Below are 26,382 nucleotides of genomic sequence, written 5' to 3'. Positions count from 1 at the left end.
GAAGGCAAATCATTAAAAAACTATAAAAAAGAACATACATGATGATCAGTTAAAAGGTTGCTTAGAATTGGCCATTCTGTAACATATTAAAAGTTTACTTCAAAGTGAACCACCCCTTTAAATTATTCCCTGCACTTTATTTTCCTCAGTATAAATCCTCAGACAATATCTGTTGGTTGGATACAGGACATGGGCTGAATATACTCAAAGCATAGGTAGACCAAGCAATAGTATTTTAGGTAGTCAATGTTGTTCCTTACCTTTAAACTAGATGAGAGGAATAGTTTATTCTACACCAGAATTTATATAAATAGCAAATAATGGCAAAATAATAATGTGAACACCTATACTTCAGCTTTACCCCACAATTTTAATGATGACTGTGTCATGCTGATGATGATGATGTCCAGATGAAGGCTTATTTTTAAGACAAATACAGTTGTACAATTGTAAATTTATAAACATTGCACATGGTGCAAAATTCACTGTTCCGATGCAAATTTTCAATTTTTTACCCCACAATGCAGCATTTTTCCCAACAGGACGCCGGCTTCAAAAATGAGACCCCGGCGCCGTTTCGCGAATTTTCGCCATTTCGCCCATTACTAATTTTGAAATTGATTCTATGATTTTGCCATTTTCGTGCATCAATTTTCCATTGCATTCAAAATTTGTAGAATTTGTGCTAATTGTAATGGGCACGATTTCCACATTATTTTAGATAGCATTTTGTCCCTTCCAGCATTTGTCCCTATTTGGTGAAGCTACACAGAAGCATTAAAATAAATGTAATGAGTGAGGAAGTGAAATAATGGAAGAATAATTTTGCAGCTCCAAGTTTCTTTAAAGTTTCTATTGATATAATTAAACCTAGCAGATTCAGATACAATGCAACAGCACTCTTGAGATTATAACAAAAAAAGTGCAAAGCATTGCTTTGTTTTTCGCCCACAGCATACAAAGGAAGCATATTCTTACCCCCTTCCAAAAAAAGGTGTTAGGTACAGGGGTCCCTTGTTCCAGAATGTGCAGTGGTGCTTTATGCCTCACTCCTCATACACCAAGAAAGGCACAACTGCCAAATTGGGGTATGGCACTAATGCAGATGGACACAAGTAGACGCAAGTTCTTTGTGTATTACATTTTAATAGGAACAATGTTTTTTCACCTAGTGTTGTGCCTGGTAACTAAATATTAGCTCTTGTAATAATTAACTGAATTAAACAAAATAGTATTTTGTTCTGAAATATAACAACATGCTTATCATAGAAAACACACATTTTTTATACAGTGAAGTGGTGTTAGACCTTTCTCATGTTTATCCCCCCAAGGTTATTTTTCCACTTGCTTGCTAGTAATGCAGAATGAATTTTATTTGTCTGAATAAAATATTTATAAAATACACTATTTATTTCTCAACACAATCAAATTCATTCATAAACTCATTATTAGGGATGTAGCGAACGTCGGAAAAAAAGTTTGCGAACATATTCGCGAACTTGCGCAAAAACGCGAGCGGTTCGCGAACGGTTCGCGAACCCCATAGACTTCAATGGGAAGGCGAACTTTAACATCTAGAAAAGACATTTCTGGCCAGAAAAATGATTTTAAAGTTGTTTAAAGGGTGCAACGACCTGGACAGTGGCATGCCAGAGGGGGATCAAGGGCAAATATGTTTCTAAAAAATCCATTGTTGACACAGCGCTGCGTTTTGTGCTGTAAAGGGCAGAAATCACACTACGTCACTCCGGTGTTTTTTCTGGAGACGGTAATATTATGGATATTTAGACAGAATGTGAACAAGGTCACACAGCTAGATGGCGGGTTGAAGAAAACACTGTGCAAATAATGCCTACAAGGTCAACGTATACACTACTACAGCGGTGGATACGGATTACGTAAAATATATGAATGCTGCTTGAAAAAAAGTAACTCAAGTGGTTTTTCTAGAGACGATAATATTATCAATATTTAGACAAAATGTGAACAAGCTCACACAGCTAGATGGCGGGTTGAAGAAAACAGTGTGCAAATAATGCCTACAAGGTCAACGTATACACTACTACAGCGGTGGATACGGATTACGTAAAATATATTATGGCTGCTTGAAAAAAGTCACTCCGGTGTTTTTTCTGGAGACGGTAATATTATGGATATTTAGACAGAATGTGAACAAGGTCACACAGCTAGATGGCGGGTTGAAGAAAACAGCGTGCAAATAATGCCTACAGGGCAAATAATGCCTAAAAGGTCAACTTATACACTACTACAGCGGTAGTAAAATAAAAAAAGTAAAATAAAAAAAAATGAATATTAAAAAAAAAAATTAAAGTTGGTGCTGCTGAACTACTAGGAGCAGCAGATTAGCACACCAGTCCCACTCCCCAACACTGCTAGACTAATAGCACTGGGCTCTTATAGTAGTAGTAGTAGTAGTAGTAAAACAACAAAAAAATAAATAAAAGCAGTCCTTACAAGGACTACTGTTATTGCAGCAGTCATCAGATGAGATCAGAAGCAGGACAGCTGCCCACAGCAGCTACATACAGAGCACTGCAGTAGAAGGTAGATTACTAGCCAGCAAAGCTACCTAAGCTTAAATGTCCCTCAAACCCCTGCAGACTTCTGTCCCTCCAATAACAGAGCAGTATCAAAACGATTACTAGCCAGCAAACTTTCAACTGTCCCTGAAATCACTAACAGGCAGCAGCTCTCTCCCTACACTATCTCTTCAGCACACACAGGCAGAGTGAAAAAACGCTGCAGGGCTTCGGTTTTTATAGGGAAGGGGAGTGGTCCAGGGGAGAGCTTCCTGATTGGCTGCCATGTACCTGCTGGTCTGGGGTGAGAGGGCAAAAAAAAGCGCCAACAATGGCGAACCCAAAATGGCGAACGTCGCGCGACGTTCGCGAACTTCCGGCGAGCGCGAACACCCGATGTTCGCGCGAACAAGTTCGCCGGCGAACAGTTCGCGACATCTCTACTCATTATGCTTTCATATTTGCAGACAAATAAATTGTCAGGGATTAGTACTGATCTAGCACTGCAACACACTTTTACCATCTATTTGGGTGGAATGTAGAAATGTAGAATCTTTGTTGCAGCACTCTGTAACACTTTTGCTAGTAACATAGACATCTTTGGCAGTATCAGCCCTTAATATTAACATATTAATGTTCTGGAGTCAGCCAAATCCAAAATATTTTGCAATACTTTTAATTTTTAATCTTAGTTTTTGTCATCCTAACTGAATGATACTAAATGACTGGTCAGCTGAAGGCTACGTGTGTTTGTTTATAGACTATGTCGTTTTGTTGATGATTCTCAAATACATAAATTAGGATTTGGTTTCAATTCAATACTTTGCTGAACTTATTGTGAACAATTCCGCACTCAGCTCAATAAAATAAATTTTAGATTGTAGATAAATTTTATAAATGTAGATTTTGGTATCACAATAGCCTTGGATATTATGCTTGTTAAAGAAATAACCCAAGCCACTCTTAAATTAAGAGAATCTCCCATCACAATATCACATACATTTTGGCTTGAAATCCCTAAACTTTGGTTAATGTGCAATATAGAGACATGGAATTAAGAACTCATTCATCATCTAAAATACCAGCTCTTAATAATGGGTGGAAATCTACACAGAACCACAGTTGTTGTTGGTTACTATGGTCTGAAATTAACTTTATTTAGTATCCAAGTGTCTTTAATGTAAAAGCAAGAGCATTACCCTATTATGTGTTGTTCTACAAAATACTTGGGTTGGCTCTTATGACTGTGGACTAGGGATGCACCGAATCCAGGATTCGGTTTGGGATTCGGCCAAGATTCAGCCTTTTTCAGCAGGATTCGGATTCGGGCAAATCCTTGTGCCTGGCCGAACCGAATCCTAATTTGCATATGCAAATCGTGGGGAGGGCAGGATTTCACATGACTTTTTGTTACAAAACAAGGGAGCAAACCAATTTTTTCCACTTTTTTGTTTCCCACCCCTAATTTGCATATGCAAATTAGGATTCGGATGTGGTTCGGTATTCGGCCGAATCTTCCAAGATGGATTCGGGGATTCTGCCGAATCCAAAATAGTGGATTCGGTGCATCCCTACTGTCGACCAAAAATGATGTGGGTCAATGGAGGAACCACTTGCAAACACAGGATAAGGTGAGGCCTTTTGTTCTCCTTTAAATCTCTATGTCATGTTAAGTAGGATTTAATTGTGTCAATCATAAAAATACATTTAACTTTTATTAACATACAAATAACTTTAGATGGAGCAAACTTTACTGATGGTGCACACAGCACAGCATTCAGTCAGAAACCAATGTTACTAAAGATACGCTTGCTCTATCTGCATATGTTGCACTTGCAGCAAAATATATGTTATTGTTACATTAATTCCAATGATAATGTTCAGATCCCTATATAGTCAAGTCTCATTCTCATAATTCATTAAGTTAAAAGGATTTTTTTTCAATACTCCCTGTGTATAAGCTACGTATACATTTATACAGAATAGAAAGAACTCAGGGTCACTTTGTTTTTAATATATCTGTAAAAAAAAACTGAAAGTTAAACTAGGCTTGAAAGATCACAAACACAGAATTTTAAAAATTGTTTAATAATAAATAATGTCTCTCTTTTGCAGTATAAACTATAAATATACCATGCAGTCCATATAATTTAAAATAATTTACAGGCTGAGGTAGGGGTGGGGAGAAAATGGGATGGCAAGAATGTTTTCACTTAGGTTCGACCTTTCCTGCTTAGCACACAGACACATGCTGTATCAATCCGTATGAATCTCCATGCTGCTTGCTTCCCTTCCATTGTTAATGCTTTGACAAAGGTGTGCGTGGTGGTACAATAAGAGTTCCAATGCTTTGCATCAATCCCACGGCATCCGCTTGAAACTGGCTTTGGGTCCCTGCATTTGGTCTCAAAAAAGTACTGTTTGAAAACACTATTGTTTATATTTACTTCTCCCAACACAGTCACCTCTTTGCCCTTGATGTCAGTGGCTGTAGTCTTTTCCCCAACCCACATACTGATACTGTCACATACAGAGTACTCCCCTTTGTGCAGAACTGGGTGCACTGTCCTCTTAGCCCGAATAGTTTTGTTGAGAGATTCCTCATCATCCAAGTATTCCAAATTTTGGATGTCTTCAGACAATGGAGGTGGTTGGGTGCTAAACAAAACTCGTGGAGATCGAAATTTCCTTTTTCTAAAAAGCTTTGGGTCCACTGTGACATTGCGAAAGTATGAAGACTCTTTGGCCTCTAGTTTTCCATGTGAATGGTGAAGAGACTTAGTTCGATGTGTGTGATGAGGAATTCGGGATTTTGCTGAAGACCTTGCTGGTGCATGGTCTTTGGTCTTTGGTGCAGCCTGTATGCTGATGAGAATTGTGATGAGAAACAAAGTGTAGTACAACATGGACATTACTCTATCCACCTAGAAAATAAAAAAAAGATAAAATATATTATGCTATAGTGTATATTTTAAGACAAACATACAAAACAACAAAACAACTGCTTCTTCTAAAGAGAAAGAGAAATGTTTGCTAGAACAACAAAATTACTAAGATGCAAATATTCTTATGGGTTTCTGGTGAATGCTCAGAACTTGAACCACATCACAGTTACATTATTCAGGTATTCCTATCTACTGTACCTGAATAGTTATTAAACTGCAAATAAATGCTTAATGTAAAAATATATGAAACCAAGTTGCCAATGACAATATATCACCTTAAAGGGATACTGTCATGGGAAAAACATTTTTTTTTCAAAATTAATTAATTAATAGTGCTGCTCCAGCAGAATTCTGCACTGAAATCCATTTCTCAAAAGAGCAAACTGATTTTTTTATATTCAATTTTGAAATATGACATGGGGCTAGACATATTGTCAATTTCCAAGCTGCCCGCAGTCATGTGACTTGTGCTCTGATAAACTTCAATCACTCTTTACTGCTGTACTGCAAGTTGGAGTGATATCACCCTCTCCTTCCCCCCCCAGTAGCCAAACAAAAGAACAATGGGAAGGTAACCAGATAACAGCACCCTAACACAAGATAACAGCTGCCTGGTAGATCTAAGAACAACACTCAATAGTAAAAACCCATGTCCCACTGAGACACATTCAATTACATTGAGAAGGAAAAACAGCAGCCTGCCAGAAAGCATTTCTCTCCTAAAGTGCAGGCACAAGTCACATGACATGGGGCAGCTGGGAAATTGACAAAATGTCTAGCCCCATGTCAGATTTCAAAATTGAATATAAAAAAATCTGATTTTTTGAGAAATGGAATTCAGTGCAGAATTCCGCTGGAGTAGCACTATTAACTGATGCATTGTGAAAAAAACATGTTTTCCCATGACAGGATCCCTTTCAGGTGGAGGTAAATGGTATGGTAGTGGTTAGGAAGAAATTACCTGCAACAATACAGAAAGCTTAGATTTGAAAACCTGGGAACTGTCATTACTGAAAATAAATGGGTAAAGCACAAGGAGAAATAAACTTTACTTGAGACTAGACTGCCATAAACTCCTTTCAGGGTGTCCTTTAAAAGGAAAACTATACCCCCAAAATGAATATTTGAGCAACAAATAGTTTATATCAAATTAAGTGGCATATTAAAGGGATACTGTCATGGGGAAAAATTTTTTTTCAAAATGAACTAGTTAATAGTGCTGCTCCAGCAAAATTCTGCACTGAAATCCATTTCTCAAAAGAGCAAACAGATTTTATAATATGCAATTTTGAAATCTAACATGGGGCTAGACATTTTGTCAATTTCCCAGCTGCCCCTGGTCATGTGACTAGTGCCTGCACTTTAGGAGGGAAATACTTTCTGGCAGGCTGTTGTTTTTCCTTCTCAATGTAACTGAATGTGTCTCAGTGGGACATGGGTTTTTACTATTGAGTGTTGTTCTTAGATGTACCAGGCAGCTGTTATCTTGTGTTAGGGAGCTATCTGGTTACCTTCCCATTGTTCTTTTGTTTGGCTGCTGGGGGGGAAAGGGAGGGGGTGATATCACTCCAACTTGCAGTACAGCAGTAAAGAGTGAATGAAGTTTATCAGAGCACAAGTCACATGACTTGGGGCAGCTGGGAAATTGACAATATGTCTAGCCCCATGTCAGATTTCAAAATTGAATATAAAAAAATATGTTTGCTCTTTTGAGAAACGGATTTCAGTGCAGAATTCTGCTGGAGCAGCACTATTAACTGATTCATTTTGAAAAAAATGTTTTCCCCATGACAGTATCCCTTTAAAGAATCGTATCAAACTGGAATATTTATATTTTAGTAAATATTGTCCTTTTACATCTCTTGCCTTGAACCACCATTTTGTGATGGTCTGTGTGCTGCCTCAGAGATCACCTGACCAGAAATACTACTACAACTCTAAATGTAACAGGAAGAAGCGTGGAAGCAAAAGACAGAACTCTGTCTGTTAATTGGCTCATGTGACCTAACAAGTATAGTTTGTTTGGTATGTTTGTGTGCACCGTGAATCATACGATCCCAGTGTACTGTCCTTTAAAACGGCAATTTTCTATTTATTAAAAAATAGTACAACAACACAGAAATGCAGCCCATTTATATGTACAGCAGTTAGGGTTGCCACCTTTTCTGGAAAAAAATACCGGCCTTCCTATATAATTATAATTTTTCCCTATTAATAACATTGGGATCAGCCATATTTTTTACCGACCTGGCCGGTAAAATACCGGCCAGGTGGCAACCCTAACAGCAGTTTAACTGAAGGAAATAGATTACATTTAACTGTAGACTAGGGATTCTTTAACTGGATCAAAACACAAAAAAATTAATTGATGTAAACATATCCAAAGTGCTATTATGAGTATGTTTTCAATTTACATTAATTTCCTTTTGTAGTGGTTTCTGAGATATTTGCATTTTAAGACTGCTAATACCAGGCTTTTGGCTACACTAAATCCACAACTTTAAAGTTTAACTTACTACAGGAAGCACGTAGGAAGTCCTTAGATAGTTAGGGTGACTTAAGGTCACTGAGCCGAAAGCCTAGAATTAGTAGCCTAAAGCTGGCCATAGACGTGCAGATTCTATCCTCACATTGTATGATTATCATTAGAGAACAGAAATCTTTTAACCTGTCCGATCGACTAAACGACCGATTGACATGGTACGAAAAATGCCGGGACATTTTACAAATTTTAGTGTGACTTTATTTTTGTGTCTATGGCCAGCTGTATGTATATCATGAAAACATTACATCTTAAACTGAAAACTACTCAAAGGTCCACTCTGACTGTGTTAACGGCAATTCAATTTTTTGGGGTTTAGATCCCTGGTAAGCTATGGGTTAAATGGATTCCCATGCTGTATAGCGTAGAGCCCCAGATCATGTTTAAGAATGAATTTTTTTCCTGCAGTAGAAAATAGCAACAATAAGGTGCACGTCTGGTCCTCAAACAATCTTTGGGTCACAAAGTTGATGATTCATTTGGGTCCCTGTTTAATAAACGTTAATGTAGAAAGTTATATTCTAAGAATATATTTGCTTTTCTTTCTCAAACCTGAATGTTAATTGATGCTGGTAAACAGAAAGCAGATTAAATGTGAAGCATTACTGGGTAATTGCTTACATTTTACTGCCTGTTGTCCAGCATCCAGTCTTCATCCAGTCTTCAACAGACTTCAAATAAATACCTATTGGTCTGTTTATGTAGTTTCAATTTTGAAAAAAATTAGGGCTAAGGGGTTGCCTTCAGTTCATCTGAACAAGGTCCCTTACACATAGCTGAATGTGCCTACATATTGCATTTATATAGGTTTTCTTTAATAATATTTTTGAGTTCACTATGTATTTTCAGACTTGGCTGAATCCTATACCAAACACTACATTTGTGCGTCTCCTAATAAGAAACATCTAATATTCATTAAGTGTATGTGATATAATTACTACTATAGTCTACTTTAAAAGATTACATTACATATACTCAATAATGTGATATAAAGTAACGTATGTTAAGTAGAGTGGCATTAATTTATTAAAAAAAAATCTAAAGAGACAAATTTACAAACAGCAGACACTAACAAACAGTTGTACAGTAAGTACTTCACAGTAACTATTGTCAAGAATCACCATCTAACAGCGTCAAAAGGTCAGATATGCACTACAACTGGTATTTTAAAATGGAAAATTACCAAAGAAATAAAAAGTACTTATACACAGCTATATATGAAATGTGGCTTTCTTTGAATAATGAAACAAGTAAACACTGTTTGTGTTGGAACTGTGCTGCATGAATACTGTCATGCTCACATAGATTAGATCCATTGCAGACTTCGGAGACAAAATTTGTCTTGAATTCTCCTGAGGCTAAAGCACAATAAGTGTTGTTATTCCAAACCTTTAATCAGTAAATAGCAAAGTCAAGCTACAGTATCTAACAGAGTGCATATATTTTATTGCAAAAGATTTAAAGTAATGATTTAATGATCTCAAATGTGCTCTGCTGACATTTGTGTAAAACACTACAATGTAATTAGTCACCAAAACAGCTTAAAGGCCGAGATGGTTTTTACATGACAACAAATTTTGTGATTCATCCTTATCTTATAATAGAGACATGATACAGCTTGATTGTTTATGTCTGCATGGAAATGACTAGTGTTCTGAGGACATGAATCAACAATTTATGGCTCATTTATAATAGAAGGACAAGGTGGAAAGTGCCCTGTTTTCTTATCCAAAAAGCACCCTGACAACTTCAAATTGCTACTACTACTAAATGGAGGTCAAAATATTGCACTCTTCTGTGTATACAGTGCTACATACAAGAGGGCGGTTTATGGGTTTCCCTCACTTTTTTTTATGAAGTGGAAGAGAAGAGCATCAACAAGGCACTCCAGAGGAGGAATTGTTGTCTTGCGCCTGTGCTCTATGCTGTCTGCACTCTTGTAGGTATTGGCCCAAGTATTTTGAATCTAGAGATCTACTTAAAAATCGCGCCTGTGCTCTATGCTGTCTGCACTCTTGTATGTATTGGCCAAAGTATTTCGAATCTAGAGATCTACTTAAAAATCTTTGACCTATTATCCAGAATGCTCGGGACCTGGGCTTTCTGGATAACTGATCTTTCTGTAATTGGGATCTTCATATTTTAATCTACTAGAAAATCATGTAAACATTAAATAAACCCAATAGGCTGGTTTTGCTTACAACAAGGATTAATTATATCTTAGTTGGGGTTAGAAGGTAATGTTTTATTACTACAGAGAAAAAGGAAATCATTTTTAAAATTAAAATAATAAAGATTGGATAAAATTCAATGGGAGATGACCATTCCATAATTTGGAGCTTTCTGGATAATGGGTTTCTGGATAACAGATCCCCTACCTGTATTTATAAAATAAGGTAGTGCTAACTCAAAATAAATGTGCATACCTAACATCACTCACAGTGCAATGGTTTATATCATGGCCTTGTAACACTAGTCCTAGATTTAATTGCAGACAGAACACTATTTGTAAGAAGTCTATTAGTTCTCCCTGTGCTTGTGTGGGGTTTCCTCACCAGAGTAGGAATGTACTGTAGATGTCACTTGTTACTGACTACATATATTTTTATCTAAAGGGATTGTACAGTATATAGTACTTACAAAGTTACAGGGGTTTGTTCACCTTTAAACTAACTTTTAGGGGGTTATTTTATAAAAAACTAAAAATTTCTCAAATTTACTTAATATTTTTATCAAACCAAGATCGACCAAACTCCCATCCACGATTTTATCTTATGTATCAATAAAATAACTTGAAAAGTCGAGTAAAACCTGAATCATGCAATTTTTTTTAATTTGACACCAGAATCGCTTTGTTTTTTACCTCAAATTTTTCAGATTATCAGACGAAACCCAACACAGATCCCAATATCTTCAAATTGTAAAAGGGACATCTCCTATTGACTTATACAGTTAGGCCCATAAATCTTTGGACAGAGACAACTTTTTTCTAATTTTGGTTCTGTACAATGAATTCTAAATGAAACAACCCAGATGCAGTTGAACTGCAGACTTTCAGCTTTATTTCAGCGGGTTGAACAAAAAGATTGCATACAAATTTGTGGAACTAAAGCCTTTTTTTAACACAAGTACTTCATTTCAGGGGCTAAAAAGCAATTGGACAATTGACTCAAAGGCTATTTCAAGGGCAAGTGTATGCAATGCCTTTGTTATTTCATTATCAATTAAGCAGATAAAAGCCCTGGAGGGGGGTGCTTGTATGTGGAACATTTTGCTGTGAACAACAGACAACATGTGGTCAAAGGACTTCTCCATGCAGGTGAAACAAGCCATCCTTAAACTGCAAAACTAGAAAAAAAACATTGAGAAATTGCTACACTATTAGGAGTGGCAAAATCTACAGTTAGGTACATCCTGAGAAAGATAGCACTCGTGAATTCAGCAACGCAAAAAGACCTGGACATCCACGGAAGACTACAGTGGTGGATGATCGCAGAATCATTTCTATGGTGAAGAGAAACCCCTTCACAACAGCCAAACAAGTGAAAAACACTCTCCAGGAGGTAGGTGTATTGATATCCAAGTCTACCATAAAGAGAAGTCTGCATGAAAGTAAATACAGAGGGTGCACTGCAAGGTGCAAGCCACTCATAAGCATCAAGAATAGAAAGGCTAGATTAGACTTTGCTAAAAAACATCTAAAAAAGCCAACATAGTTCTGGAAAAACATTCTTTGGACAGATGAAACCAAGATCAACCTCTACCAGAATGATGGCAAGAAAAAGTATGGAGAAGGTGTGGAACAACTCATGATCCAAAGCATACCACATTGTCTATAAAACATGGCGGAGGCAGTGTGATGGCTTGGGCCTGCATGGCTGCCAGTGGCACTGGGACACTAGTGTTTATCCATAATGTGACCCAGGACAGAAGCACCCGAATAAATTCTGAGGTGTTCAGAGACACTGTCTGCTCAAATCCAGCTAAATGCAGTCAAGTTGGGATGTGTTTCATAATACAGATGGACAATGACCCAAAACATACAGCCAAAGCAACCCAGGAGTTTATTAAAGAAGTGGAATATTCTTGAATGGCCAACTCAGTCACCTGATCGGAACCCAAATGAGCATGCATTTCACTTGTTGAAGACTAAGCTTCGGACAGAAAGGCCCACAAACAAACAGCAACTGAAAGCCGCCGCAGTAAAGACCTGGCAGAGCATTAAAAAGGAGGAAACCCAGAATCTGGTGATGTCCATGAGTTCAAGACTTCAGGCTGTCATTGCCAGCAAAGGGTTTGTAACCAATTACAAATGAACATTTTATTTTTGGTTTTTGAAAACCTCGACCAGAAAAAGTTGTGTTTAGTAAATAACCCCCTTTGTGTGATGTAGAGAGTGATATTCTGAGACAATGAGCAACTGGTTTTCATTTTTTATTATATGTGGTTTTTGAGTTTGCAGTTTTAGCAATCTGGTGGTTAGGTCCAAATTACCATAGCAATCATGCATTGATATGAATAAGATACTGGAATATGAATAGGGAAGGGCTTGAATAGAAAGTTGAGTAATAAAAAGTAGCAAAAATGTGTAGCCTTACAGAGCATTTGTTTTTTAGATAGGGTTACTGATGGCCATTTGAAAGCTGGAAGGGTCAGAAGTATATAATTAATAATTTAAAAAGTATAAAAAACTGAAAGCCAATTAAAAAGTTTCTTAGAATTAGCCATTCTATATCATACCAAAAATTAACTGAAAGGTGAACCACCTCTTTAATATAGGTTCATCCCCTCCAAATTATTTCCAGTGCAAGTATACTACAAACAGCAACGACAACTATTTCTACCCTGCTCCAAATAGTTAGTCAAGGTCCAAAGGCATATAAATAAAAACATCTGCCACCAATGTTATGCTTTTTATGATCATGCATTCTGTTGAATTTAACAGGAACTGACCAATGTAGTTAAATGCTGTAAGCACATATAGAAGAAAGGCTAAATAATTCTCCACTGAGATTTCAGACATTGCCATGGTTTTTGAGGTGGAGTATCAATTCATTCATTCATACATGCAACTTCATTTACTCTTTCATTATCTAGTGACCTACTGTGTTGAAGATATACAGGTATGCATCTTACTTTGGATTTTATTGCTACATTTTGGAACCTTGCAGAGCGTTAGTTAACAATGGCAAATTCAAACATTGACCCAGTTAGAATATTCTCAAATGTACAGTTATCTGCATAAAACTTTCCTTTATTCAATATTTAGATATCTCCTCCGGGGTACCTTCCTGTATTGTGTATCAGTTTGGTTTTCTATGGTGCATGCACTCTTGTTAATGTTTTAATCACCATTTTTTTTATGCCTGGCAATATTTTTTTCATAACATGTTTGATTATTTACAGGCTTGGTTGGTTAAATCTAAGTAATAAAAACTGATGTTTTCCCTATGGCTTGTACTTTTTAAATGCACTATTCACCTTCACTAAGTTTTAATTATTACTATACTATTAAGGAACATGAAGAAATTGATTTATTCCAGCAGGGTTTTAAGTTTAACTCTGCCCTGCCACTTTATTAACATTTTATTAAAACCATCAGAAGTGAGCAGTTTTCTGTTTTGCGCACTTTGTGAAGAGGATATACCGGAGCTGTGCTTGAGTTAACTTAAGTAAAGACCATCTCCATTTGCTAGATACTGAAAAGCTTTATACATATAAATTAGGATTGTTTTCGTGGATTTATGCTAGCTTAGTCACCTAAGAGTAAATGTAATGTATTATTGCCAAGAAAAGGCAATTGTTGCATGAAATAGGAAACTCTATGACAAATGTTACAGTGGTGTGAAAAACTATTTGCCCCCTTCCTGATTTCTTATTCTTTTGCATGTTTGTCACACTTAAATGTTTCTGCTCATCAATAACCGTTAACTATTAGTCAAAGATAACATAATTGAACACAAAATGCAGTTTTTAAATGAAGGTTTACGTTATTAAGGGAGAAAAAAACCTCCAAATCTACATGGGCCTGTGTGAAAAAGTGATTGCCCCCCTTGTTAAAAAATAACTTAACTGTGGTTTATCACACCTGAGTTCAATTTCAAAGGTTATAAAGCCATTTCTAAAGCTTTGGGACTCCAGCGAACCACAGTGAGAGCCATTATCCACAAATGGCAAAAACATGGAACAGTGGTGAACCTTCCCAGGAGTGGCCGGCCGACCAAAATTACCCCAAGAGCGCAGAGACAACTCATCCGAGAGGCCACAAAAGACCCCAGGACAACATCTAAAGAACTGCAGGCCTCACTTGCCTCAATTAAGGTCAGTGTTCACGACTCCACCATAAGAAAGAGACTGGGCAAAAACGGCCTGCATGGCAGATTTCCAAGGCGCAAACCACTTTTAAGCAAAAAGAACATTAAGGCTCGTCTCAATTTTGCTAAAAAACATCTCAATGATTGCCAAGACTTTTGGGAAAATACCTTGTGGACCGACAAGACAAAAGTTGAACTTTTTGGAAGGTGCGCGTCCCGTTACATCTGGCGTAAAAGTAACACAGCATTTCAGAAAAAGAACATCATACCAACAGTAAAATATGGTGTTGGTAGTGTGATGGTCTGGGGTTGTTTTGCTGCTTCAGGACCTGGAAGACTTGCTGTGATAGATGGAACCATGAATTCTACTGTCTACCAAAAAATCCTGAAGGAGAATGTCCGGCCATCTGTTCGTCAACTCAAGCTGAAGCGATCTTGGGTGCTGCAGCAGGACAATGACCCAAAACACACAAGCAAATCCACCTCTGAATGGCTGAAGAAAAACAAAATGAAGACTTTGGAGTGGCCTAGTCAAAGTCCTGACCTGAATCCTATTGAGATGTTGTGGCATGACCTTAAAAAGGCGGTTCATTCTAGAAAACCCTCAAATAAAGCTGAATTACAACAATTCTGCAAAGATGAGTGGGCGAAAATCCCTCCAGAGCGCTGTAAAAGACTCCTTGCAAGTTATCGCAAACGCTTGATTGCAGTTATTGCTGCTAAGGGTGGCTCAACCAGTTATTAGGTTCAGGGGGCAATTACTTTTTCACACAGGTTTGGATTTCTTTTCTCCCTAAATAATAAAAACCCTCATTTAAAAACTGCATTTTGTGTTTACTTGTGTTATCTTTGACTAATAGTTAAATGTGTTTGATGATCAAACATGCAAAAGAATAAGAAATCAGGAAGGGGGCAAATAGTTTTTCACACCACTGTATGTATTTTGAATAACTGATCACATACCTGCAGTCTCTTATGGAGAATAGTTTCATATGATGTAGTAAAGGTTATATAAATGACTTTTACTGTTTTTAACCTCATAACATTTTCTCTACAATAGAGTCCAGAGGACTGGTCATATTTAGGCTCATAGGCTAGGTATGGATCTAAAAGCTTTTAGACCTTTTAGCACTAGTTTACTCAAAGGTGACTTATTTGTATAGCATTACTATTTGTATAATTAAACATGCAAACAAATGCTACTATATGTAATACATTTACAGCAATATCTGACTTAGGGTATTATGGATAACAACTTACATTCTTGTTTTGTACAAGAATGTACTTGCAGTTACAACATTATTCGGTATCATAACAATGAGCTAGCAAACTAGATAAGGAAATCATGTTTAGGTACACCCTTTAACCTCCTAAATGTAAGGGCCATTTATACCCATGTTCAGCATGAACTCAATAAATAAGGTTTGTGTTGGACATGTCTTCTTCCTGTTGTTTCAATAAAACCTAAACTATAAATTTGGTTATATTCACGAAATGCTTTCCAAAAAAGGTTTCATTTTAGCTTCAGCCAAATCTGTTCCTACTAATCCCCCCTGCATATAATGAATTCCTTTGTATCTATTCTGCCTTAAACACCATACCAGTAAAGTAATATAGAAGAACTCATTATACAGAACTCATGATTCATCCTTCAGTCATGCTGATTGAAAGGGAAGTGAAATGGAAGGAGCAAGGGCTAAACCCCTGATCCATCTGTACAAAGGCTTAATTGACCTCTTAAAGCATCATGCCACTGTTTTTCTATATATTCATGCATTCTGTTCTGCAGTATAATTTGCTTTCTATGTATTCATGCTATTCTATTAATATGATGTTTCTTTCAGCTTCTTTAATTTAAAATTAATTGAAATGTAAAAAAAAAAAAAATTCAAACAGGAAAAAATTAAATACATTTGTATATCTATAAGTATAATTAATTTTAAAATCCCTTTCTTGCAGATCCTTAACATGATTCACATATACAATGTTGTAATACTTTTACCAACAAAGCAAAGCAGTTCCAGATAGATATTTGCCTTAGAACTACTAGCTCATTAAGCTAAGTCTCTCGCCATGATAATATATTTCAGATGGCTCAAATGACACAATATACGTTTTTATATTACCAGGTGACCTACTTCTCATGAGGAAGCTATTACTGAGGCCAGAAAACCTGAACTTGGACAGTTTAAATTCCACATCAAACACTTTTTAAAAAGCGTTTTACTGCTTGAAATGCTAGTAACACGCAGCTCTATAATCTAGAACAGACCTCACACTATGATGCGTCTGAAAGGTAATATGTTTAAAAAAATAGTTTAATAATAGATATTTGCAATGCTAATTTACTGTAACAATTAAAACATATGTGACCCTTGTTTTCTAAGATGTAGGTGCATGTTTTTACTAATGGAGTAAAGTTGACCTTGCAATACATACAGAGATATGAACAGTCAAAAGTCAAATTGTTGTAAAAGTGGTTGTTTCGTACAGAGAACGATAAGTAGGAACATAAAGAACATGATCTTTGATATGAGATCAATAATGGCAAATATCAGCAGGCTAATCAGCTAATCAAATTATAAATAGTGTCTCGAAAAACAGTAGCTTCATCATCTACTACTATCATGATCTTCAGGTTGACTGTTCAAGATGATGAAAAGACCATTGACTAAATATGAACAATATTCAAAAGTGTTTGCCCAAACAATAATCAATACAAACATCCCCTTACCATTGATTTCATGTTCAGACGAGCTTGGAAATATCAGCAGTTTTGGTCTATGATAATATCCGTTGACATACAGTCAACCCAGTGATCACAGTGACAGAAGATGATTTTGCTGAATAACTTTCTGCAAATAACTTCATCTCTTAGATGTTGGTCTTTATGTTTTATTTATATACCTCTCTACCAAGGAGACAAGTTCATAACCTTTCACTTTTTAAATAACCATATATAGCCAGCATTTACCATAACATTTAACTAATGCACTAACTGTGTAATATAGTGAATAAAGTACCCCCTCTTGTAAAATATAAGGATATTATAAGTTACCGAGGAGTTTCATGACCATATAAAAGCACGAGGCCGAAGGCCGAGTGATTTTATACAGGTCATGGAACTCCGAGGTAACTTCTAATATCCTCATATGGTACTTTATTTATTATAATACACAAATTTCAGTAAGTCATGTGACAGAAATGACATCAGAACTCACCGTTTATAACTGATGACATCAGAACTCACCGTTTATAAGGATATAATTTACAAGATATTCATAGCTTTTGTGTATTATATATAAATAAAAAAGTAATATAAATTAGTTATGTTATGTTCGCACAAGTTACATCTGTAACCCATAACAACCAATGAAAACTTTGCTTTCATTATTTTAGCTGATCAAATCAAACCAATCAATCATTGCTAGGCTTTGGATATTGCACTAGTAAAAAGAGATCATGCATTAAATAGTTTTATTTTAAACCCTGCTGCACAGTCCAACATACCTTTGGTTGTACAGAACGGAAAGCTGCTCTGTTATAGAGGCCTTTATTGCGGTCAAACGCTGAGCTGAGTTGAGGCCCAGCATACCATCTGTACGTAGTGCAGTCCAGATGGAGCTTTGCTGTTGGTAAAAAAAAAAAAAGAATTTTAAGTATTAGTCATGTAGATGAAGACTTAGAGTAAGAGGTATATGAATAAACAAATAGAAATACTGACATAAGAGAATTGCAAATATTTGTGAAATGATTCACAAATCCATGCTACAATTTTGCAATTTGGTCTGATGTCAGATTTAATTCTTCTCCACCCCTGGATTTTAACATCAACCATTGGGATGTAAGCCCTCCCCCTGCCTTTCTTGGTGCCACTCTTGGAAGAAATTCTTCTATGAAAAACAGTTGTTTGTAGCATAGTGAGAGGAGCTTTTCTAACAAAGCAGGGTAATCTATATCCTACTGCAGAGCTAAAAATGCCATAGCCAAAATTAAATTTTGCCTTCCCAATGAATCAATGCATTTTGGCAACCTTTTACAGCTTCTAGATTTCTCTGTTTAATCTTTAATAAATCAGCTCCTTAGTTTTCTGTTTTGTAAGAAATGTCATAACCTTAAAATGTTATCTTTATTCCCTCCTTTTCAAGGCATGATCTTTTGTCTACTGCCATGATTGACTAGTAAATTAGGAGCCAGAGAATTTAATGTACGGTCTCCTTATTGTGTATGTTTGGACATATGGGAGTGTGTCTATATAGATAACTGCATATCTGGACATGTGTGTTTTCCTGTTTGGGAATTAGTGTTGCTAAATTTTCACATACCCCCGCACAAATTACCAATATATTTTAAAATATGACAGTGGTATTATTGAGATATAACACATGCAACTAGGGCCCTATCAGTGCTATACACAGGGACCTTAACCACTGAGGGCACCACACAAAGTTCATTTACCCATGAATTGACACATAAACCTATAAAAGTGTGCACTCCGGCAATGTAATTTAGGCTTGATACTGTATTGTACACTTGCTTCCCATAACGCTGAACAAGGTAACTTTTTCCCGACCTATTAATACACCCAAAGATGGCTGTTTTAACACAGTACAACGTGTTTCAGTTCCAAGGCATAACATGACTACAGTATATAAATCAAACCTTTTTATAAATTTTGTATGATATATTCCACTTAAGATATTTGTTTGCTATTACACAACATTTCACTTATTGATGATGGATTGTAATCCTAACTAAATGAATTACACTCCAATAATTGATGGTGACAAGTTTCTTTCTGCCCCGCAGCCAAAGGAAATAGTATAAAATCACAGTCTTGTTTTTGTTGGAGCTGTTCACTGCCAGCATACTTGCTGTGTCTCATCCTGTTACCAAACATCAGAATTTAACAGCCATACTGAGGTTTTTATGATATATCTGAATGGAAATATTTCTGGCCACCAGAATGGATGCTGATCTCTATAAAACTGATTTTTTTTTTTTAAGAACTTTCATCACCAAGGTTCTTACACCATAATGCTCAGAAGGGATACAAACACTGAGCATATTTGATTAATATTAATATAATTTGTAAAAGTGTTCAGAGAGGAACCCTGGGTAAGTATAAATCAATTTAAAAATGCATTCAAATTATTGCTTTCTTAAAGCATTTATGCTTATTGCTGTTTGCACAGATTTGTACAAAATATAAAAAGGTAGAGCCTCCTTTGAAATCGTGTTATAATAAATCTCATCACATGGCAGTATTTTTTTCATACTTCACCTCCTATTATTAGGAGCATTTTCCTTTTTTCCAGAAATAAACTGCGTACTTTAATATGAAACTACCAAAGTGGCTAAATCCACACCTTAACAAATAAGGATTTGGTTCATAATCCCTCTAAGCTTTAGGACTTTAAGGTGATTCGAGGAAAAGGAAGTTATAACTATTAATAGGATTCAGGGTGCAAATACCTGTATTTTTTGGAAAGGTTATAGACAATTGTGTTTTATTTATTGCAATTGCTTATTCCAGTCAGTAGATGACAGTGTGGGGAAGGGAATCTAGTGTAGAAGGTTCCAGAAGGAGGTGGTTCCCCAGTGTCAATCAACTTTCTCTATATACTTTAAATAGAATCCAACATCTGAACAGCATATCATAGTGTACATAAGGAAACCAACCATTTTCTAAAACACAAAGCCCAATATCACCTCAATAATGTCTGTGCATGTACAGAAGCATGTTATAGAATTATAGCTGATGTCATTAAACAAAATGGATTGCTAAATAAACATCGGGTGATTAGCATTACCCTAAAGCTAATTATTCTGTGACAATGAGATTCCACCGTGATGCTTAGTTCTTAAATTGATTTTATGTTAATATGTACAAAAGGTACCTTATGATTTTTCATGTTGTCTTTTGTTTTATCTGTACAACTCAAGTTTATTTTATACTTAATTATACTATGATTTAGCTTTGCACTTTATGAGGAATAAGGTATGTGAGGATCCTTGGGTATTGAGGCCAATGTAGCTATGAAAACATTTTGCTAAATATACTTCAGAATTCTATTTTCTAAAAACAATTAAAATTGACAATATCATGTTGGGTGATAATGGCCACAGCCACAGCCAAACCATAAATTAACAATGTATCAAGCAGGCAATACACATTACATATATATATATTTACCACACCAATAATGTACATTGAACAGTGCAAATATCTAGAGCCCCTGTCAGTCTGCCATTCCTTAACTTCCTTCTCCAGCCGCCCAGATCAGGTACTCCCACAAACCGGGCTCTGCAAGCCTTTATTGAATGTTTTCCATTTGAAGGGTTAAACCATCCCACAAGACCAATACCTGACAGAATCACTTCCTCCCTGGCAGATTGACATGGGTCACCCCATTATCTGTGACAAATACCCTGCTAAATGCAAAATTCTGAGATTTACCTAATCCCCCTTCTTTATCTGTCTAACTAAGAACTTGTGTGTCCCAGACCTCCAGGCCACATGCTATTCATGGCTTACATCACCCTTGGAGCTAATGGTGCATTATTGTGCAAAAGCATATATGTTAATGAGTTTACAGAAAAGTATGGTGCATACGTGTAAAAACTATATTTATGCACTGCTGTAAATTTTTTATTGATATGCAGAAGCCTAAACAACTATAACTGGTACTTAACTTTTGTGCTGTGCAGTTCCAATGCAGTGTTGGGAATCAGAAAGGTTGGAATATTGGTTTAGGTTTAGTGTCCTGTGCAATAGTCCCTTTTGCCTCCAATAACGTTCCCATCAGGGCTCGCTCTCTGTTACTGAGAGATAAATATTTTCTGAAGTCTGTCTACTATAAACGATTGTACATAATATCTGTGGTTGAAACAAGACAAACCTCTGTTAAATTCAAGCTCCATATGAAGCCTACCTAAGGGGGCTGATTTATGATTCAAGCAGTTCAAACAGATCCATTATCTTGCTGGAATTTATTATGACAAACAATGATTCTGATTGAATTCATTTATAACCAAAAGGAGTCAGACTTATCTTATTCTTATTGAAAAGCTAGGAAAGACTGTCTAGGAAAATACATTTGATCAATAATAATTTTGATTGAATGGATAAAACTTTATAAAAAGGCCAGGTTGTCCATTGTATAGAATTTGACATTAGTCTACTCATTCATTTTGGGGTCTTCTGTGTCAAATTCTTTAAAGCAAATACTGATTACATTTGAATTGATCTCTTTGGTCTGTCAGCCTCAACTGATATTTGACAGCATTGGTACTAAGGGGCAGATTCATCAAAGTGTGACATTAGAACTCACCACAGAAAAACTCACCCACTCTCTATTTGATTTCTGTGGGATTTTCAGAAACCTATATATAATATATATATATATATATATATATATATATATATATATATATATATATATATATATATATATATATATATATATATATATATATATGAAATTGTGAACTTTCACCCATTGATAGAAACACTTTTAAAAATCCCATTGGAATCAATAGAAATTGGGTGAGTTTTTTTCTGTGGTGAGTTCTAATGTCACACTTTGATACATCTGTCCTTAAGAATCGCACAAAACCTGCAGGATTCCTGCACCCCCTTGGGGCCCAATGGAACCACTATAAAGTATATAGCCGGTGGCTGGGCAGGGGAATTTTATCTGGAGAGATTGTCCAGGGACAACGGGGTACAAGTCCAGGGCAGGGGCAGGTGCTCATCCACCCTGTGATGGTATTTTTAATAATACCATTTGACTTTGTGTGAGACAAAACTTAGTAAAGGAAAACCTTTAGTAATAATAAGGCAATTTATTTAGTACAAAATAACATAACAGTTTTGTCTGGGTAAGCTGTTGGAGTAACACACGGAATGCCACCCAAGGACTTACCAAAGACACACCTCTTGATCCAAGTGTTATATAGCTTTCAGAAGGCATTTACAATAATTGTGATAAGGGGTATATGGAAATACCATACATGGTCTGGCGAGGAAACTTACTGACATATACATTTCTACATTCCTGCAAGATGTGCAGTATTTCAAGATAAGACAGTGTCCTGGTCCCAAATTCACACGACCTCAAGAGCTTGTGTCTAGTAATTTCAGACAGGATGGCGAAATCAGTTATTGAGCAACACTTTTGCACAGGGCCCTAAGACAATGCTGACACTCTGATTTCTTTTTTTAACAAAAAAAAAAAAAAAAAGACACTCTGATTTCTAATAGCAGAATGAAGATTATTTATTATCATGCCCTATCATCTAGAAGAACACTTGACCATCTCCCTGTCCATATCCTGGCTTGGGCCGTTGGCATTGTGGCATCAGAGTGATCGGGGGACTTAAGCTGGCCATAGATGTTGAGATTTTTAAAAGATCAGATCCTGATCGTGAGACCACGATCTTCTCAGAACGATCGTACGATCGTACGAATTTACCATCAACTAAAAAGACCAATTTACCAGGAAAACAAAGGGGAGCTGCCTGCTTGGCCCTGCAAACATAGAGAGATTGCACTGGGACCGACAAAGATTTTTTGACCTGGCCGATCAATTTCCCGACAGATGTCGGCCGAAAAATCGTAAGATGTACGATCGTTCGAATACCACTAACCACACGATAATTGGTCGGGCTTCCATAAAATCGGTCGTTCGGCAAGAAGAATCGTCGCGTCTATGGGGAGCTTTAGATAATAGATATAAACCCTATATTATTATTACACTCTGACACATTTAGGGGCACATTTACTAAGCTCGAGTGAAGGATTCGAAGTAAAAAAACGTTGAATTTCGAAGTATTTTTGGGTACTTCGACCAGCAAATAGGCTACTACGACCTTTGACTACGACTTCGATTCGAACGATTCGAACTAAAAATCGTTCGATTATTCGACCATTCGATAGTCGAAGTACTGTCTCTTTAAAAAAAACTTTGACTACCTACTCCGGCACTTTAAACCTACCGAGCTACAATGTTAGCCTATGGGGACCTTCCCCATAAGCTTTCTAAGATTTTTTTGATCAAAGGAAAATCCTTTGATCGATGGATTAAAATCCTTCGAAACGTTCCTTTGATCATTCGATCAAAGTATTTGCGGTAAATACTTCGATTTCGATATTCAAAGTCGAAGGATTTTACTTCGAGGGTCGAATATCGAGGGTTAATTAACCCTCGATATTCGACCCTCAGTAAATGTGCCCCTAACCATTCTCCCGTCAGAGGAATAGGCCGTTCCCTGAAATATATAAACACCTGGCAGTGGCTAGTTAAGTAACTGCCAGTTCCACCAGCTCCGTTAATCAGCTGGCTTCTGCTACACTGGTTTCATTAAAATTTACATTTACAAATATCTTCAGAACCATTGAAAATGCGTAATTAATGTAATGTCAGAAAGTTGCTCAGAATCACCTTCTCTTTAAATATGCAAAAACTGTTTTGGGTACAGATGCCCTTTAAGAACAATACTGTTCATACTTTTTTCATTTTTTTTTGTGTTATAAATCTCTCATAGTTGGAGTCATAGCCATAAAGCACGACATAACTGTAGCTTTATGAGGGAAACTAAGGAGACATACTGTACTTCAAAACACTTCCCTGTGCACTAAATCTGTTTTTTTTCCTGTACAGCATTACACATAGTTTTTATTTATAAATGCAAACGTAATATGTATGTGTTGCCCTTTAAGTAGCACCGACAGTTGCTAATATGTGCATACAGCATACAGAGCTAGTTTCCATAGAAGTGTAGAGGCACGGAGCAAAACAAATTAACTTGTAAGACATTTGGTTTTATTCCCACTTAAGGATTATATTTTAATAGCAACAACATGCCCTGTGGTTTATGTGAGAGAAATGTAGTGGGTGTAATTGGAGCAGAAAGCCTTTAGATTATGGCACAGGGTTGCCCGCTGCATCAAGGGAATTAGGGAATCACTTCCACTTATTTGTACGGAACGTTTCAGAGCAAGGCATGTTTCATACAGCAGCTGCTTCATAAGCAATACAATATTTCTTGTTAAGTGTCCTTAATGCATTTGGACCTAATTACAAAAGTAAATGTGTATGAGAATATGTTGTTTCTTATGGGTTTCTCTGTCCGTTGGGACTTAGGGGTAAGTTTACTAACTGACTGATCACATCCTGATGTTTTCCAAACTTAACAATTTGCTGTGATCTCTAAATTAATAAAGCATGAAGCAGTTATTTGTTTTAGATCTTTGCCCTGCAGTGAATTCATTATGAAATGGACTAATTCAAATCACACCCTTTTTTTTATAAATGAATAGATATTTAGAAAATAACATGCCATGTACTGTGAAACAATGTCTTGCAAAAAAAAACATGCATGCCCTGTACAATGTTAATTACATATCTGATTGATTCTAAAAGGTAGTGGCTGGTGAGTAGGACACTCTGATCATAGCAAAATAAAGTAAATGTAAACCATACTAGAGTTTATTTTCTTGTAAACAAAGGGGTCATTTTTGAACACAGGAACAAGTGTGGTTGCACTAAAATGGATGGGAAAGTTGCACTTATAGACACCATTTATTATAAGTACTTACTTCCAAAAATACTTCCATCCTGCCTCTTCTACTGAATTGTGTGCAAAAGCATCTAATTTATGTTGTGGAACCCTGGAGCTACAGGTATGGGATCTGTTGTCTGGAAACCTGTTTTCCTGAAAGCTCTGAATTTCAGAAAGGCTGTCTCCCATAGACTGCAATTTATTCAAATAAAACAAATTTTTTAAAATGATTTCATTTTTCTCTGTAATAATAAAACAGTGACTTGTACCTGAACCAAACTGAGATTTAAATAATCCTTATTGGAAGCAAAACTACCCTATTGGGTTTATTTAATATTGACATGAGTCTCTATTAGACTTAAACTATGAAGATCCAAATTAAGGAAAGATCCATTATCCGGAAAACCCCAGGTACTGATCATTCTGGATAACCGGTTCCATACCTGTACCACCACCCTGATGGTAATTCCAGGGTTCTCATAGCAGGTTGCTTAAACAGGCCCAAAGGATCATATTCATATATTCATAGTTTCAGCTAAAATAAAACTATGGGAAAACATTGTAATTTGTGTCCAAAATTGTACTTAACACACTTGCTAAAAAAAGACCCTTTATATGCCTATATGGAAAGATTTGTTTTAAAGAGATTTATATTTAAATTGTAAACCTTGTGCTACTGTTTATTTCTGTTGTTCAGGATCCTCAGGACCTGGGTTATTCTGTATAATGGATAGTGATATGGATAGTGATAGGCAAATCTATTCGCCAGGCGCAAATTTGCGGCGAATTCCCGTGATTCGCCGCTGGCGAATAAACTTGCAAAACCGCCGCAAATTTGCGCCAGCGTAAAAAAAAAACAGAGAAAAATTTGCGAAATGGCGTCAAAAACGAGACGCCGCAACATTTTGAGAATTTTCCGCAGTTTTGCAAATTTGCGGGTATTTTCTAATTATTCAGCGAAACGCCACAGATTCGCCCATCTCTAATAATGGATCTTTTCCATATTTTGGATCTTCATACCTTAAGGGGCAGATGTATTAAGGGTCGAATATCGAGGGTTAATTAACCCTCGATATTCGACTAGGAACTAAAATCCTTCGAATTCGAATATCGAAGTCGAAGGATTTAGCGCAAATGCTGCGATCGAACGATCAAAGGATTATTCCTTCGATCGAACGATTAAATCCTTTCGAATCGAACGATTCGAAGGATTTAAATCCAACGATCGAAGGAATATCCTTCGATCAAAAAAACTTAGGCAAGCCTATGGGGACCTTCCCCATAGGCTAACATTGACTTCGGTAGCTTTTAGCTGCCGAAGTAGGGGGTCGAAGTTTTTTTTTAAAGAGGCAGTACTTCGACTATCGAATGGTCGAATAGTCTAACAATTTTTAGTTCGAATCGTTCGATTCGTAGTCGTAGTCGAAGGTCGAAGTAGCCCATTCGATGGTCGAAGTAGCCCAAAAAACACTTCG

At 36.5% G+C, this 26,382-nt stretch overlaps 1 protein-coding gene across 1 annotated transcript in view; it reads right to left on the bottom strand.

Moving 5' to 3' along the window:
• Positions 1 to 4,122: 4,122 nt before the first annotated feature.
• Positions 4,123 to 26,382, bottom strand: part of ngf.L (nerve growth factor L homeolog) — a 63,024-nt gene continuing 40,764 nt past the window's right edge. Inside the window, exons 2-3 of the mRNA XM_018246345.2 lie at positions 17,852 to 17,970; positions 4,123 to 5,464 (exon numbers count right to left, since the gene is read on the bottom strand). Of these exons, the coding sequence (XP_018101834.1) occupies positions 4,754 to 5,452 (699 nt within the window). The 5' untranslated portion in view covers positions 5,453 to 5,464; positions 17,852 to 17,970 and the 3' untranslated portion in view covers positions 4,123 to 4,753. The remainder of the gene's footprint in view (positions 5,465 to 17,851; positions 17,971 to 26,382) is intronic.

Source organism: Xenopus laevis, chromosome 2L, assembly GCF_017654675.1.
Source record: "Xenopus laevis strain J_2021 chromosome 2L, Xenopus_laevis_v10.1, whole genome shotgun sequence".
Taxonomy (NCBI): Eukaryota; Metazoa; Chordata; class Amphibia; order Anura; family Pipidae; genus Xenopus; species Xenopus laevis.
This window is presented reverse-complemented; position numbering and strand designations above follow the sequence as displayed.